The sequence below is a fragment of the Phymastichus coffea genome, unplaced genomic scaffold, assembly GCF_024137745.1.
Source record: "Phymastichus coffea isolate CEN01 unplaced genomic scaffold, Cenicafe_Pcof_1.1 PCOF00142, whole genome shotgun sequence".
Classification (NCBI taxonomy): domain Eukaryota; kingdom Metazoa; phylum Arthropoda; class Insecta; order Hymenoptera; family Eulophidae; genus Phymastichus; species Phymastichus coffea.
Genome location: NW_026706953.1, coordinates 362,580 through 375,821, shown reverse-complemented (window position 1 = coordinate 375,821; position 13,242 = coordinate 362,580). Strand labels below are relative to the sequence as shown.

General features: G+C 33.4%; 2 protein-coding genes and 1 long non-coding RNA gene across 4 annotated transcripts; 1 reads left to right on the top strand and 2 right to left on the bottom strand.

The window, feature by feature from the left end:
- Positions 1-953: 953 nt before the first annotated feature.
- On the bottom strand, positions 954-4,842 carry LOC131672082 (uncharacterized). Of its 2 annotated transcripts, XM_058949023.1 has the most exons (10): positions 4,667-4,842; positions 4,286-4,498; positions 3,917-4,146; positions 3,456-3,816; positions 3,149-3,376; positions 2,770-2,937; positions 2,428-2,618; positions 1,818-2,043; positions 1,270-1,395; positions 954-1,194 (listed from the first exon to the last, which is right to left on the bottom strand). In XM_058949023.1, the coding sequence occupies exons 2-10, from the start codon at positions 4,485-4,487 to the stop codon at positions 1,106-1,108; spliced, it is 1,821 nt and encodes a 606-aa protein (XP_058805006.1). In that variant the 5' UTR covers positions 4,488-4,498; positions 4,667-4,842; the 3' UTR covers positions 954-1,105. The 2 variants fall into 2 exon arrangements, with proteins under 2 accessions (XP_058805006.1, XP_058805007.1); XM_058949024.1 differs by lacking the exon at positions 4,667-4,842 and having other exon boundaries at positions 4,286-4,527.
- A 213-nt stretch (positions 4,843-5,055) lies between these two features.
- LOC131672081 (uncharacterized) lies at positions 5,056-9,189 on the bottom strand. The gene is made up of 3 exons (XR_009302593.1): positions 8,179-9,189; positions 7,896-8,086; positions 5,056-7,808 (listed from the first exon to the last, which is right to left on the bottom strand). It is a non-coding gene; the product is annotated as an uncharacterized LOC131672081 (long non-coding RNA).
- Positions 9,190-10,662: 1,473 nt separating this feature from the next.
- LOC131672080 (serine protease 38-like) lies at positions 10,663-12,102 on the top strand. The gene is made up of 5 exons (XM_058949022.1): positions 10,663-10,668; positions 10,951-11,053; positions 11,126-11,490; positions 11,567-11,797; positions 11,860-12,102. Exons 2-5 carry the CDS (start codon positions 10,999-11,001, stop codon positions 12,019-12,021), a joined length of 813 nt encoding a protein of 270 aa, XP_058805005.1. The 5' UTR covers positions 10,663-10,668; positions 10,951-10,998; the 3' UTR covers positions 12,022-12,102.
- Positions 12,103-13,242: the final 1,140 nt, after the last annotated feature.

Here is a 13,242-nt window from a genome sequence, read left to right as displayed (position 1 = left end):
GAAAAAGAGTAGTGTCAAGTGAGTTGTTGGATCGGGCATACTGCTGTATTTTTTGACGGCTTTTCATTTTGAGATTAGCTTTTCGTTAGATTTGATGCGTGTTTCTCCACCCAACAACGATGGACCCACGGATATTAACGCCTATATATAAAAACTGATGATTAAACTCAACAATATACACCACTTTGCAAAACGAAACATCAGAAATTCATCTCTTTGTACGAAGAAAATCTACAATAAAACAGCTCGACACCTTCAGTTTCTTGATGGTCAGAAAGTTTGGTTTTACAATCCTCGAAGATTCAAAGGAAAGACATCAAAGCTTCAGAGCAACTGGGAAGGATCGTACGAGATTTTGATGAAAATTAACGATGTTGTTTATTACATACAGAAAACACCGAAACACAAAAAGAAAATTGTTCACATCGATCGTTTAGCCACTTATCACGATCGATATAATCTTCTTACTGCTTTGCTCACGGTTCTATTGAGTCGTGGTTTTCTCCGTGAGCCGTTGGACGAATGTCGGAGCAGGAACAGAGGCGTGGATCCACGACGCATCATTCCCCCCTCTTGTTCGAAGATGTTTGTCGAAGTTTCAACACGTTTTAGAAAAATCATAATGATGATGTTACTAGTGATATGCACCCTGTTGAAAAAATTTGCCGAAAATTTTTGCCCAATAATTTTGGCCAAAAATTTCGGTCGACAATTTGTTTCAAAATTTTGGCCAAAAATTCCAGGCAAGAATTTTGGTCGAAAATTCCAGGCAAAAATTTTGGTCGAAAATTCCAGGCAAAAATTTAGACCAACAATATCAGACCAAATTATCGCAAGAAAGACTTTTGAGCAAACAAAGATGATTTGGTGTTTTCATCTCAATAAATGGGGACTAGAACAAGAAACCACGTGGATTATTTGAACATTTAATAATAATCACAGCAAAGTATAATAACATTTTTATGAGTATTTACTAGATAAGTATAATCACGAGCTTGAAAACGAAGTATTAAAAAACTTTTAGCCAATAATTTTGGTCGAAAATTTAGACTAATAATATCAAACAAAATTATCGCAAGAATGACTTTTGAGCAAACAAAACGTTTTATGAATCGTCGGAGGACAGACTAAATTGTTCTTGAGGTTCCTTTGTAGCTTTTGCTTTAATTTTTTGCTTTTTCTCAATTTTTGCACCTGGAAGATTTATTACATTATACTATACATATATTTACCAATATTCTTTTACATTAATCTATGAAAAAAACTTACGTTCTGCCTTTTCATTCATAAACAGCGAGTTGATATGTTCGCTTATGTAAGATTTCCAATTATTTTTGTACATTTCTGCTTCTCGCCTCCGTTTCACGACTTGGTCGCATCGGCAAAAAAATGTTTCTACAATTGAAATCGATCATTTGAAAAAAACAGTTTTGCAATAAAAAAATGTATCATTGTTTATTTTGCAATTGAAAAAAAACGTGATTCATACATGATTTTTCTTTGTTAATTGCAAAATAAACCATGATACATTTTTTGTTGTTTTTTCAGCGGTTTTTTCAAAAAATAGAATTTTTCAATTTAAAAAAAAAAAATTTCTTGATGAGAATAAAAAAACCATTAGCGATACTTTGCGAGGAGTATATACTAGTCAAACACTACCAGAAAAAAAAATTCGAATTGAAAAATAAATTAAAACGGTGTTTTTTTAATTCGGGTTGAAAATCGCATTTTTTTAAAAAAGTACCGCATTCAAACCGCTGTAGCTGCTATATATATATATCAATATTCCAGTGCCTTTGTGATACGAAAATATTTACGTCTTATAGCAGCTTTTTCCTCCCGCTTAAATTCTGATCGGGTTATCCCTGGTAAACGATCGATCTTGCATCCTGCAAGATTAAACGTCTTCCCTATTAGATCTTCTTCCTTGAACATCGCGTGGACTAATACTCTGATCCACTCTTTCATGTCAAAAATTTTTTTCAGCGTATCCCACGTCTTGTATTTAATACTTATGTCACACATAAGGTGGTACATGTGTCTCTATATAATAAAATAAAACAGATAAAAATAATCCCCCCCCCTTTAATATACTTTTCAGAAAAAAATGGCACTCGGATAGGCTGCAGAAACTGTTCGGAAATAGTTTGCAATTAAAACTGCAAGCGAGTTCGTGAGAATTACTCACAAAACAACGTCGCAGAGTTTAATTCATGATAAATAGTAAAGCGGACAATACGTTTTTCTAAAGTTTCAAAATTAGTGCGTCGTCGACATAATTGAAACTTCCATGCACTAGCTTGCCGTATGAATTACAAACTATTTCCGAAGTGAATCCGCACCCTACTCACGTGCCAGTTCTACCTGGAAGGTATATGATAAGGGGGGGGGCAGAAATTTGTTTGTACGTAATATTATCGTTGTTACCTTCTTTCCAGTTTCTGCATAATACGACTTGTAATTTTGATGATTCTCTGATTGCCGTAGATTTTCCGGTTCATACTCGTCATCACTGCCCCGCGTGAAAGTTCTCTTCTCATTACATTCAGAATCTGATGAACTGTGGAAGTTTGCGTACTTTTTTGTTCGTACAAATCGCTTCTTGAACTTCTTCGGACCTGCCATTTTCGAATTATTGAATAATCAGTGAGAGAGAGAGAGAGAGAGAGAGAGAGAAAAAGAGAGAGAGAAAGAGAGAGAGAGGGCAGACTATAGACTCGAGTAAGGGTTTGACCGAGCGTAGCCATGCTCTCGTTTCAAATCACTTACGAGATTTTTTTTCACACTCTTCTTCGATATCGCTCATGTCATCGAATCCGTCACTTCCAGCCGTCCGTTTTTTCTTAATGGCTTTTTCTCGGGGTTCCTTCACTCTCTTGTGGTTTATCTCATTTCTACTCCTCTCCTTTTTTTTATCGTACTGAAAATTCTCTTCATCTATAAAAAAATATTTGTTGGAAGAAGTCAGTTATACAATAGAGACCCCGAAGAAAGCGAAGCCTGCTTATTCGCGATGGATTGGCTGAGAATTATAGTACGGGAGCCCGTCGTATTTTCATATGAGTTATTTTGAAGAGAGAAAGAGAAATAGTACTACAGACTGATAGTAGGGTGGACGTGCTTATGTATATGTTTTAGTAATTGATACCTTTGGCTGAGCCAGATCCAAGACTTTCATTTGTTGACATTTTTCCACCACGACTTGATTCCAGTATTCCAAGACTGTATTCCTCTTCATTATCCTCAAAGTGTCCTGGAAAATCTTGAAACGAGTAATCACCGTGACTATCCATAGCAGATGTATCGGGCGAGTGATCACCATGAAGATTTAAAGCAGTTTTAGAATTCAGTGGTGGTCTCTTTTGGCGTAATGTTTCTGTAAATAAAAAAAAACAATGTATGTTTTATATATTTATTGTTCGTATTGTATTAAGGTTGAAAGTAAATATTCTTACCATGAGATTTATAAATAGTTTCTGGAGCAGTATTCTGACGCTCATTCTGCAAAGTTTCAATAAGTTTCTTGCTTTCTTCCATAAATTCTTGGTTCTTTTCATAATTGCTTCGCCAAAACTTAGAATCTTCTTCATATTTTGCTATCTTTGCTTCTAATTCTTGCTGGTTTTTTTTTAATTGTTCAAACTCTCCATTTTTTAGTTCGATGGACATGTGTAGATCATTGATCTCTTTTTGTTTCTTTTCTAGGTCAGTACCATCTGAATAGACTAATTTGTTCTTTTTTAAGTTTTCTATTTTTTTTTTAAGAATTTCACTTTCTGATGATTTTGAAAATGCTCGTGCATTTTCTTTTATTTTCTATAAAAATATTTTGAAAATCAACATTCATAAAATTTTTTAGATTAGAAATATTTCTAAATTGAATTGAATTAAAATTGAATGCTAAATAAAACAGTACCTTCTCTATTGCCTTCAACTCATGAATGTTTTTTGAATTTCCAGACTGAGAAGATGTTGTGATGATTGATGCTTCATCTATGAGCTCGTCGTCATTGCTAGGGATTGATTTTTTGGTTTTCGTTTCGATCATTGTTTTTTGTTTTTCCAAAATCTCATACATCACATCACTCTTTCTTCTCTTGTCAAAAACTCTCCTCTTTGTAGGGTGAATGAGTTCATTTACATTATCTGTGTGAAATGTGAAGGCAGAACTTATCATTCAGAATATAAAGTAACAAAACAAACATTGAACTTAAGATATATTCAATTCCTCTGAAGCACATCTAATGTTGATATGATGAATATTTATAAATGCATATTTCTTCACCTGATATAGCAAACACTTGTACTAGCTCAGTAATTCTTTCACCATTTTTGATTCGATGAATAAGATGTGGAACATTAAAGTTAAATGTTTCAATCGATGCATAATCAAGTATTAAGGCTGGATCAACTATAGCAACTGTATTTGTCTCATCTCCATAGTAACGTACGGATGCCAGGATTTTCTCACTTTCTCCTTCTGCCATGGCTGATGAACCTGTATCATTACACAAGGACAATTAGAAGAAGGTATCTTCAAAATTTAAGAATCATCATGAATTTCAAACACAATGTCAAATCGCTGATAATTTAAAAAAGTGTGTATTTCACAAAATGATATGAAATATGTAGGTACATTTTATTTATTTATTTAAGTTATACATACCTACATAAATCGCAGGAATAAATTAAACTTGTCTTCTTTCACAAAATCACCAAAAGAAGTTTGAAGAGTGAGAAATCAAAAGAGATGATCACTTTAAAACACCTTTTTGATGAAAAAAAAATGTTTGGTTGCCAAGCAACTTCTATCTTGGGTTAGATGGCTCTGCCTTATTTCAAAATTCAAGTAACTATCTACCATTTGTTCTGATAACTTGAGTCAACGAACTACGAATATATATATATATATATATATATATATATATATATATATATATATATATATATATATATATATATATATATATATATATATATAGAAAAGAATGAAACGAGGCTAAAAAACCAATAATGAGAATTGAACTCTAATCTTGAAATATTAATTCTCTCGTTATTAATTTATCGTTCGTACCCGCATAACCTTCTATTCCTATTCGATATTAATGTTATATTTTGATTTATTCAAACATTCTGACTCAGTGCGCGCTTGTTAAAAAAAAATCGATGCAGACAAGAATTTGAATGTCTTGTATAGCTGGATCAGTGTTCACGTTGCCGGATCGCGTCAGCTATGTCGAGTGGGTTAGGCTAGGTTGCGCAACTGCCGAAAAATCAAACGCAAAATCAACAACTCTCTGAGCGGATGGCCTTATAACATTAACGTGACAAATGATATTTTTCGCTACAAGGAGAGAAAAGTATCGATCATATCAATTTCCATTAGTATGAAATATTTATAAACTGTCACATCAGTAACAAACGGTGAGTGACCATTGAGCCAGCCGGCACGGAAAAATCAAGTGGGAAGTTGCATCATCTAACAGGTAAATAAAGTATCGAGCATTTAGATTTTCGATGATCATTGGCTGCCTATAGACGTTTGATTTAAAGAGATGTTTCGTTTTGAATTTTACAGATATCATAATTTCATCTGACGTATTATCCAGACGTACGTGTATCAGGATAATTATAAGTTCAAAATGAGAAGATCCAGAACCACAGAATGGCGACACAACAAAAGATTGCGTGCTCAAAATTATGAACCTAGTAGTAATGAAGATGAGGATAGGTTGTTTAGGGTGAGTATTGAATATTTTCATGAATTCATGTATTTCAAAAAGATTTTGCTCCAAATTTTCATAAAATTTCGATGCATACTACCCGGTTATAACTTGCAATAAGGGATTTTAAAAAGTTTTTTTTACACACTTAAACTAGAATGTTTTAATAATAGTAATGATTAGTTTTACTGTGGAAGATACTTTTGTGAAAAACATGAAGATGTGGATTTGGATTTTAATTTGAAGACTGGGAATAAACGAGGTTTATTCACGTCTATCCATTCCAATGAAAAGTTAACATGGGGCTTGATGAGAAATGAAAATAGAATTATAAATAGTTGTGGTGATGAATGCAATAGAAATGGTTGTAGTGGACTGTAATTTATTTAAGAAGATCATTGATTCGATTGTTTTTCTTGCAACATTGCAAGGAACAACTTAAAATGATTTTTTTTTTCGATTGCAAGCGTTCATTGATTTCTACCTGGATATTCCTATTTGCTTGCAAAAACGCTGTGTAAATAAAGGCTTGAATCATTTATTGATTCCTAGGTGGATATCCAGGCGAATATCAATGAACAATTTTCATCAAACAGTTATAATCATCATACAGAAACTTTTAAAAACTTATCAATTGATTTAATACGTATAGGAATATAATCGTACACCAGCTCGGTTTTCAAACACATCTACGTCTGGAGAATCTACAATTACTCATCATAGTGGTCAAGTTTCAACCTCAACCTACTCAACATCAACATCCAACAACGCTCCGTCATCTGATTCTCGTAATGGATCAATTACCGACAGTGAAAACATGGATGTTGTAAATCAAGAATTACCACAAGAGGTAAAACTACCTGTAATTTTTTTTACGTGAATATAAAAACATTAATTTTTGATACCTTGCTGTGTTTCTGTCTGTCAGAGAGTATATGAGTAAATCTATGGAAAAATTACATTTTTTGCGGACCCAAAATCGACGCAAAAATTTTTTCTTTGCTAGGCCTCCCGGAAGTTTTTCCTCTTTTATTTAGGGTATATAGAGATCAAAAATACTCACGAACATGAGAAAACTTTATATTCACTTTTTTCGGTACTTTTATATGATAATCAACTTATTTCGCAAATAAAGTCATTCTAATTTTTAGTAACTTGATGATATATTTTGGCGGGATTGATATTTTTTCAACAAAATCTTTTCTAAAAAAAAAGTTCCAGCAATCTTGGAAGTAGAAAAGTAAGCATTTGAAATAAGAACAATTTTCGAGCAGTTTAAAAAAAATTCGAATAAAAAAATGGAAAATGCTGAAAAAATATTGTTCATGCGAACTTTTATAATTTTTACGAATATGTTTCATTTCTATTTCTGACAAATGAAAAGAAAAAAAAATTCAGGGTGCTCTAGCAAAGACATTTTTGCCCTGGTTTGGGTACGCAAAAGTTTACGACTTGGCGGAATATACTTTCTATGTACTGTATCAAATTACTTTTACACCGAATGATAAAACATTTATTCTCTTCATTAGAGTGAAACTGGAACAGACGATTCAAATTTAGAAACTGAAGACGATGATTCCGAAGAAGAGGATAGAATGTATAGAGAATATAGAAATGAAGAACACAACGGCGATACAGAAACTGAAGAAGAAGAACCGTTTGCAAGACTGCGTAACATTTTATGTAGCGATGAGAACGTGACGTTAACAGTGACCGTAAATAAGGCTGAATTGATGTTAGGAGGTTTAAAATTTGGGTTTAAAAATGAGTTGTGTCAGACTGGTTTAGCCGATCTATTAAAATACGTCAATAGTATATTACAGACGAAACTTTTACCGGAAAGTAGATACCTTGTCGATAAAATTTTCAATTCATCTAAAGGTGTTGAATACCATGCTGTTTGCCCGGATATAAATTGTTACAGTTATGTTGGTCAGTTTAATAGACAGGATCGGGAAATGTTGTGTCACGTTTGTCGGAAGGTTATATATTTGAAAAGTCCTTGCTATAACAATTTTTTTGTAGTTTTCGATGTGGCAAATGATTGCAGCAACTTGATTTTTCAAAACTGGGAGCATGTTTATTCTGTTATACAAAAAAGATTTCAGCAATATGATACAATCAGCGACTTTTGTGATGGAAACTTTTACAAAGAATTTGTGAGATCCTTACCACCTAACGAAAGAAAGAACTTTGTTACAGCCACATTCAACAGTGACGGAGCTCCTGTTTTTGAAAGCTCTCAGTATTCAATTTGGCCTGTCCAAATGATTATCAATGAACTTCCTTATAATGTTAGAACTTCAAAAACAGTGACTTGTGGTTTGTGGTTCGGTAAAGTCAAGCCAGATATGAATGTGTTCCTTCAACCATGCGTAGAAATGATGAACAGATTATCTACCATCGGAATCCAAGTCAAAGTGAACGATACCATGCAAAACATGAAGATACATACATTATGCTGTTGTGTCGATTCCGGTGCCCGAGCTCCCATGCAGGGCATTGTTCAGTACAATGGTTACTTCGGTTGTTCGTGGTGCTTGCATCCAGGTGTGTATGTACCAACTCTTCGTGGCGGTTGTGTGAAATATGTCTTGTTAGACGAACTTCCTCCAAGGAGAACCGAATTAGACATGATACAACACATTCAACTTAGTATAGACTCTAACGTTCCGGTTTTCGGCGTAAAAAGGCCATCGTGTTTAATTAACCTTAAAAGCTTTAATGTTGTGTTTCTCATTTGCCAATGAAATCAATAATTACGTTAAATCATATAAGAAGCGGCCATATGTCACTAAATTATTATTTGTTCAGATTCAACATTGTAAGTTCTGATATGTGCCGATGTGGGAAAGAAAAAGAGGACATCGATCATGTCTTTTGGCGCTGTGAACTATTATGTAAACAAAGAACTAAAATGTTCAAAGAACTGTTAAGATTAACTAAATCCGAACCTACCTCAATAATTCCTCTTCTCAAAGACATGAACATAAATGTCATAGATGTTTTATCAGACTTTATTCTAGGAATAGACATAAATATTTAACTTCTTGTTTAGTTGCTAATTAAAACTTTTATTTTTTTCTATTATTTTTATTTTTGCTTTCTCGAAGAGAAAGCATTGTAATGGTGAAAATTTTCGATTGCATAATTTTGATGTTTTTCCATGTTTTCGAGGTCGTTGATCACGAATAAAATGTCCGGATCCGAAAAAAAATGTTCGTGTGTGTGTGTGTATGTATGTATGTGTATGTATGTGTGTGTTCGTATGTGGTCACTTTTTTAGCTCTCTCAGCTAGAAGCTACTACGGTCGAACGGTTCCAGATACGATTATGAAACTTTGCAGTTATTATTATCGTTCCAAAACTTAGAAATGGTAAACATTTTAAGACGATGAGTTGATTTAAACCTAAGTTATGACCATTTTTGATATGTCGTTTTTGCTTCCCTTGAAGAAGAGGCACAGTTCCGATGAATTTTGAAAAAAATTGCTATTGCGCTGTATTTGCATGCTTGTAATAGTTTCAAAGAAATAACTAAATTTATTTATGTAATAACTAAATTTATTGATGTAGCTTTATGTCATTACTAAAAATCTTTAATGCTACTTCTGGAAATTTCCAAATACTTCACAATAATATTAATGGCACAATAATAATATCATCTGTTTCAAAAGACAAAAACTTTTATTATGCTTTGCCTTTTATTTATTGCATTGTGCGCGTGTATAATTTCAAGTTTCAGAGGGAAATTCCAGTTTCAGAAATATCAGCAAATCGTGTTAATGGAAAGCTATAACATTGGAATAATAGTATTTCTGTTAGTCATAATTTCTCGTTGGTATATTATACATTCAAAAATTCACTCATACGCGAATCATACGCTAAAAAATATCACGAATTATTAACTTCAAATCCTAAGTACGAGTATATAATCTACGAAGGAAGTCTATTGATCCATGAAAATGTTAAAAAACAGATTAAAATGAATTTCCCTTCGTCGTGTCCATTAGCTTAAATAAATCTATGAAAACTGTACAAGAAAATCATGCTTATACTTGCACAGGACCGTTAATAACTATAAATCATGTACTAGTGGCTCATCGTTACCGTACCGATAATAGTAAACTGCGTACTCAGGCCGTGAAAGTATTGGCAAATCCATAGTGAAAATTGAGGTAAAGTCGAGTCAATTTCTTGGTCGTGGTACGTACACTATTTTGTACCCAGGAAGGCCGAAGTCATAATGTTACCAATCGAATTACGGCGAAAAATTCAAAATAATAAAAATAAAAATACGCAAGTCTAATAGTCATAAAAGTGGATTAAAAATCCATTACAAATTACACATAAATACACAAGATTTGTATCCTTGTGTCCTTGCATTATGATTTCATTTCTTCAAGTCCCTTCGTATACCCTCAATCAAAATAATGCTTGAATCTACTGGCTAATCCAATTTACGCTTTTAAAAAATGTGTTGCATCTTTAATTACATAGAACAGACTAACCGGTTGTCTGCGACGGTAAACCCAAATAATAAGTTAATATTTCAAGTATTTCATTCAAATAAAATATCAAGATTAAGTCTCTTCAATTTTAGATTTAGAACTGAGATATTTTTTAAAATTATTCAACAAATTAAATTTTACCATTAATTTTATATTAAAAGATTTTTAGGATGACTCACCTGAGTCAATATTTCACAAAAGAAATGCCTAGACATGATTTTCATTTTGATAGCTATTTTTTTTTAACCTTGGCTTTTTATTTACTCATATTATTTATGGACTTAGCAGTTACTAAAATCATAAATGTCACGTTGAACGCCTTATCAGTAAATAATATTTTCTAAACGTGGATAACGCTGTTTGTCTCAATATAAAACGATGCATTCATCAGTTATTTTGGATCCGAATTTCGCAACTAATCTGAAGTCTCCAAAGTACTTGTGAAATATAAAATAAAATGAAATAAAATAAGAAATTTATAACAAAGTTCAATAACGTTCAGTTATGAATGTTATTTAACATTTATTATCTATTAATTTATTACATTTATTATCTATTAATGCGTCGTGTTCGGCAAAAGCATTTTGCTATTAATTTTTGTTGCATAGTTAACTCTTATCAATGGATAATCCCATTGGTTTGACTAATATTTGCCTAGCTTTAAAACATTTAGCATATTCTAATAAATTCTGTATAACGTGTTTCCAAAATTACAGTTTTCAACACAACTCAGACAAAAGTGGTCGTTCGCATCAAACCACGGAATGAATAGCTTGTTAAAGATGTTTAAATATATTATGCACCTCTATTTTATCACAAGTAAGTCAGTCAAAGAGTAATGTTAATTTTGTGTATAAATAACATTTCCAAAAATATAGTGGTGAATTTTAGTTACTCCATTTCCATTTTACGAAGCGACTCCACTGATCGGACCTGAACCGGATGTGCAAGTTGCAACTATATATGAAATGCTGTTTATTGTGTCTATAGGCTGGAATAAATCTTCAAATTATGGAAAAGAAGAAAATAATCATTTATGTGGAGGATCTTTAATAACTACCCAACATGTTTTGACTGTTGCGAATTGCTTTAATTTCAGACAAAACTACCATGAAATTGTTGTGAGAATAGGATCAAATAATTTGAGATTAGCTAAGCTTCATACAATAGAATGGTGGAAAACTTACCATGAATGGCTCAATAAGGCAATTGATCCAGTCAATGAATTAGCTAATTATGATATGGCTATCGTAAAGGTCTATTAAATTTTCTAATCATTTAATGTTGTAACTTTAGAAATAGTTAGATGTTCTATTTGTTTTTATTATATAGTTGCATAATGCTGCGAGTTCAGATATTGAATTACCTACAATAAAATATATGTCCTTCGATAATTTCATTGGCAGATTAGTAATGACAGGAGGCTGGGGCAGGATGGAAAATGACATAGTTTCAAGAAATAAAAGGGTTGGAAAGTTTTTTGTAATGGATCCGAATGAGTGTGAGCTTTTTAGACCGAACCGATATTTTTGTTCCACTTCACTTAATGCTCGTATGACAAAAGTGGGTACAAGTTGAAAACAACGAAAATTGATTTAAAAATAACATTGCTTCGTATATTACAGGGAGACAGTGGCAGTCCTTTGTTGATGAAAGATGAGCATACTTTAATTGGGATTCACAAAGGGGAATGCATAATGAATACGAGTACAGTACCTAGCCATGTGTATGTGCATTTATCTGTTAATAATGCCAGACAATTCATTAACGAAGTGACGCGAATGTGAAACAAATTATATCAATCATTACTAATTAAAATTTCCAAATGTATTTTTTGACAAAATATACTATGTAATTAAATATGAAAAGATATGGAACTGGTTATTCTTTTTTTCATTATATTTACATTGAATATCTACATGAATTAGAACAATTTCAATTTTAAAAAACCATACCAAGCAAAGTAATAAACTATGCTTTGTAACGGTGAAATCCAGTCGTCCCTCAACGGATGGCTCGTGACTGTCCGTACAAATTATTTATTCGGGGATTCGGGAAGCAAAGATCGTTCCCGCGGTTAAATAACGCGCCGAGCACGCGCGTTAATCGTACGCGAACCGTTATATTCAGGATGGGAGTGACGACATAGGTAAGGGAGAAAAAAGAAAGGGGCGGAAGTAAGTGTGACAACGAGCTTTAATAGTAATTGTATTAATGACAAAATAAAAGAGTAACTAAAGCCAACATGAAATTAAATAATCGGATCAAATCAAATAATCGGTTAACAAAGTGAAATAAAGAAAATACAAAGAAAAAGAAATTACGAAATCATTAAGGCGAATAAGCAAAGAAATACAAAGAAATACAAATAAAGAGAAAATCATAAAATAAAGCGAAACTACAAATTAAAGAAAACCGAAGTACAAAAGAGAAAATTACAATAAAATAAAATAAAATAGACGGCCCGGGACACAATTATGAACGACCTCGCAATCGGCAGGGCTGCCGAACTGCGAGGTGTTTATTCGACGCCTCGGACAGAGAGAGAGAGAGAAGGAGAAAACACTACACCGACCTTGCCTCGCGTTAGCTGCGTTGTCCGCCTCGGTACTCCTATGCTCGTCTCCCAAAATGCTCTGCAAATACAATTAAGATATCTAGGCAATCGCTCTCCTTTGTATCCTCGTTTCTCCCTCGTCACTTGCTACGGTGTTGTTGTCGATTGTGAATGTTGGTGTCGTTGTTAATGTTGGTAAATTACTGTTGTTGTTATCGTTATTGTTACTGCTACGTTTATTGCTATTGTTGTGGCTGTTGTTAGTATGTTCCAAATGTGTTCGTCTGCTGTGGTTGCGAGGAGTGTGCGTGTGCGTGTATATGTGTGTCGCGTTGTGCTTCGTTTCGCCCAGCTAAACAAATCGGCGCGAGACTCGCACTCACCAGCTCACCAAGATGGCCGCACGCGCGCACACGCCCGCGTCACCTCGCCGGTCGCCCACGTGCACCGG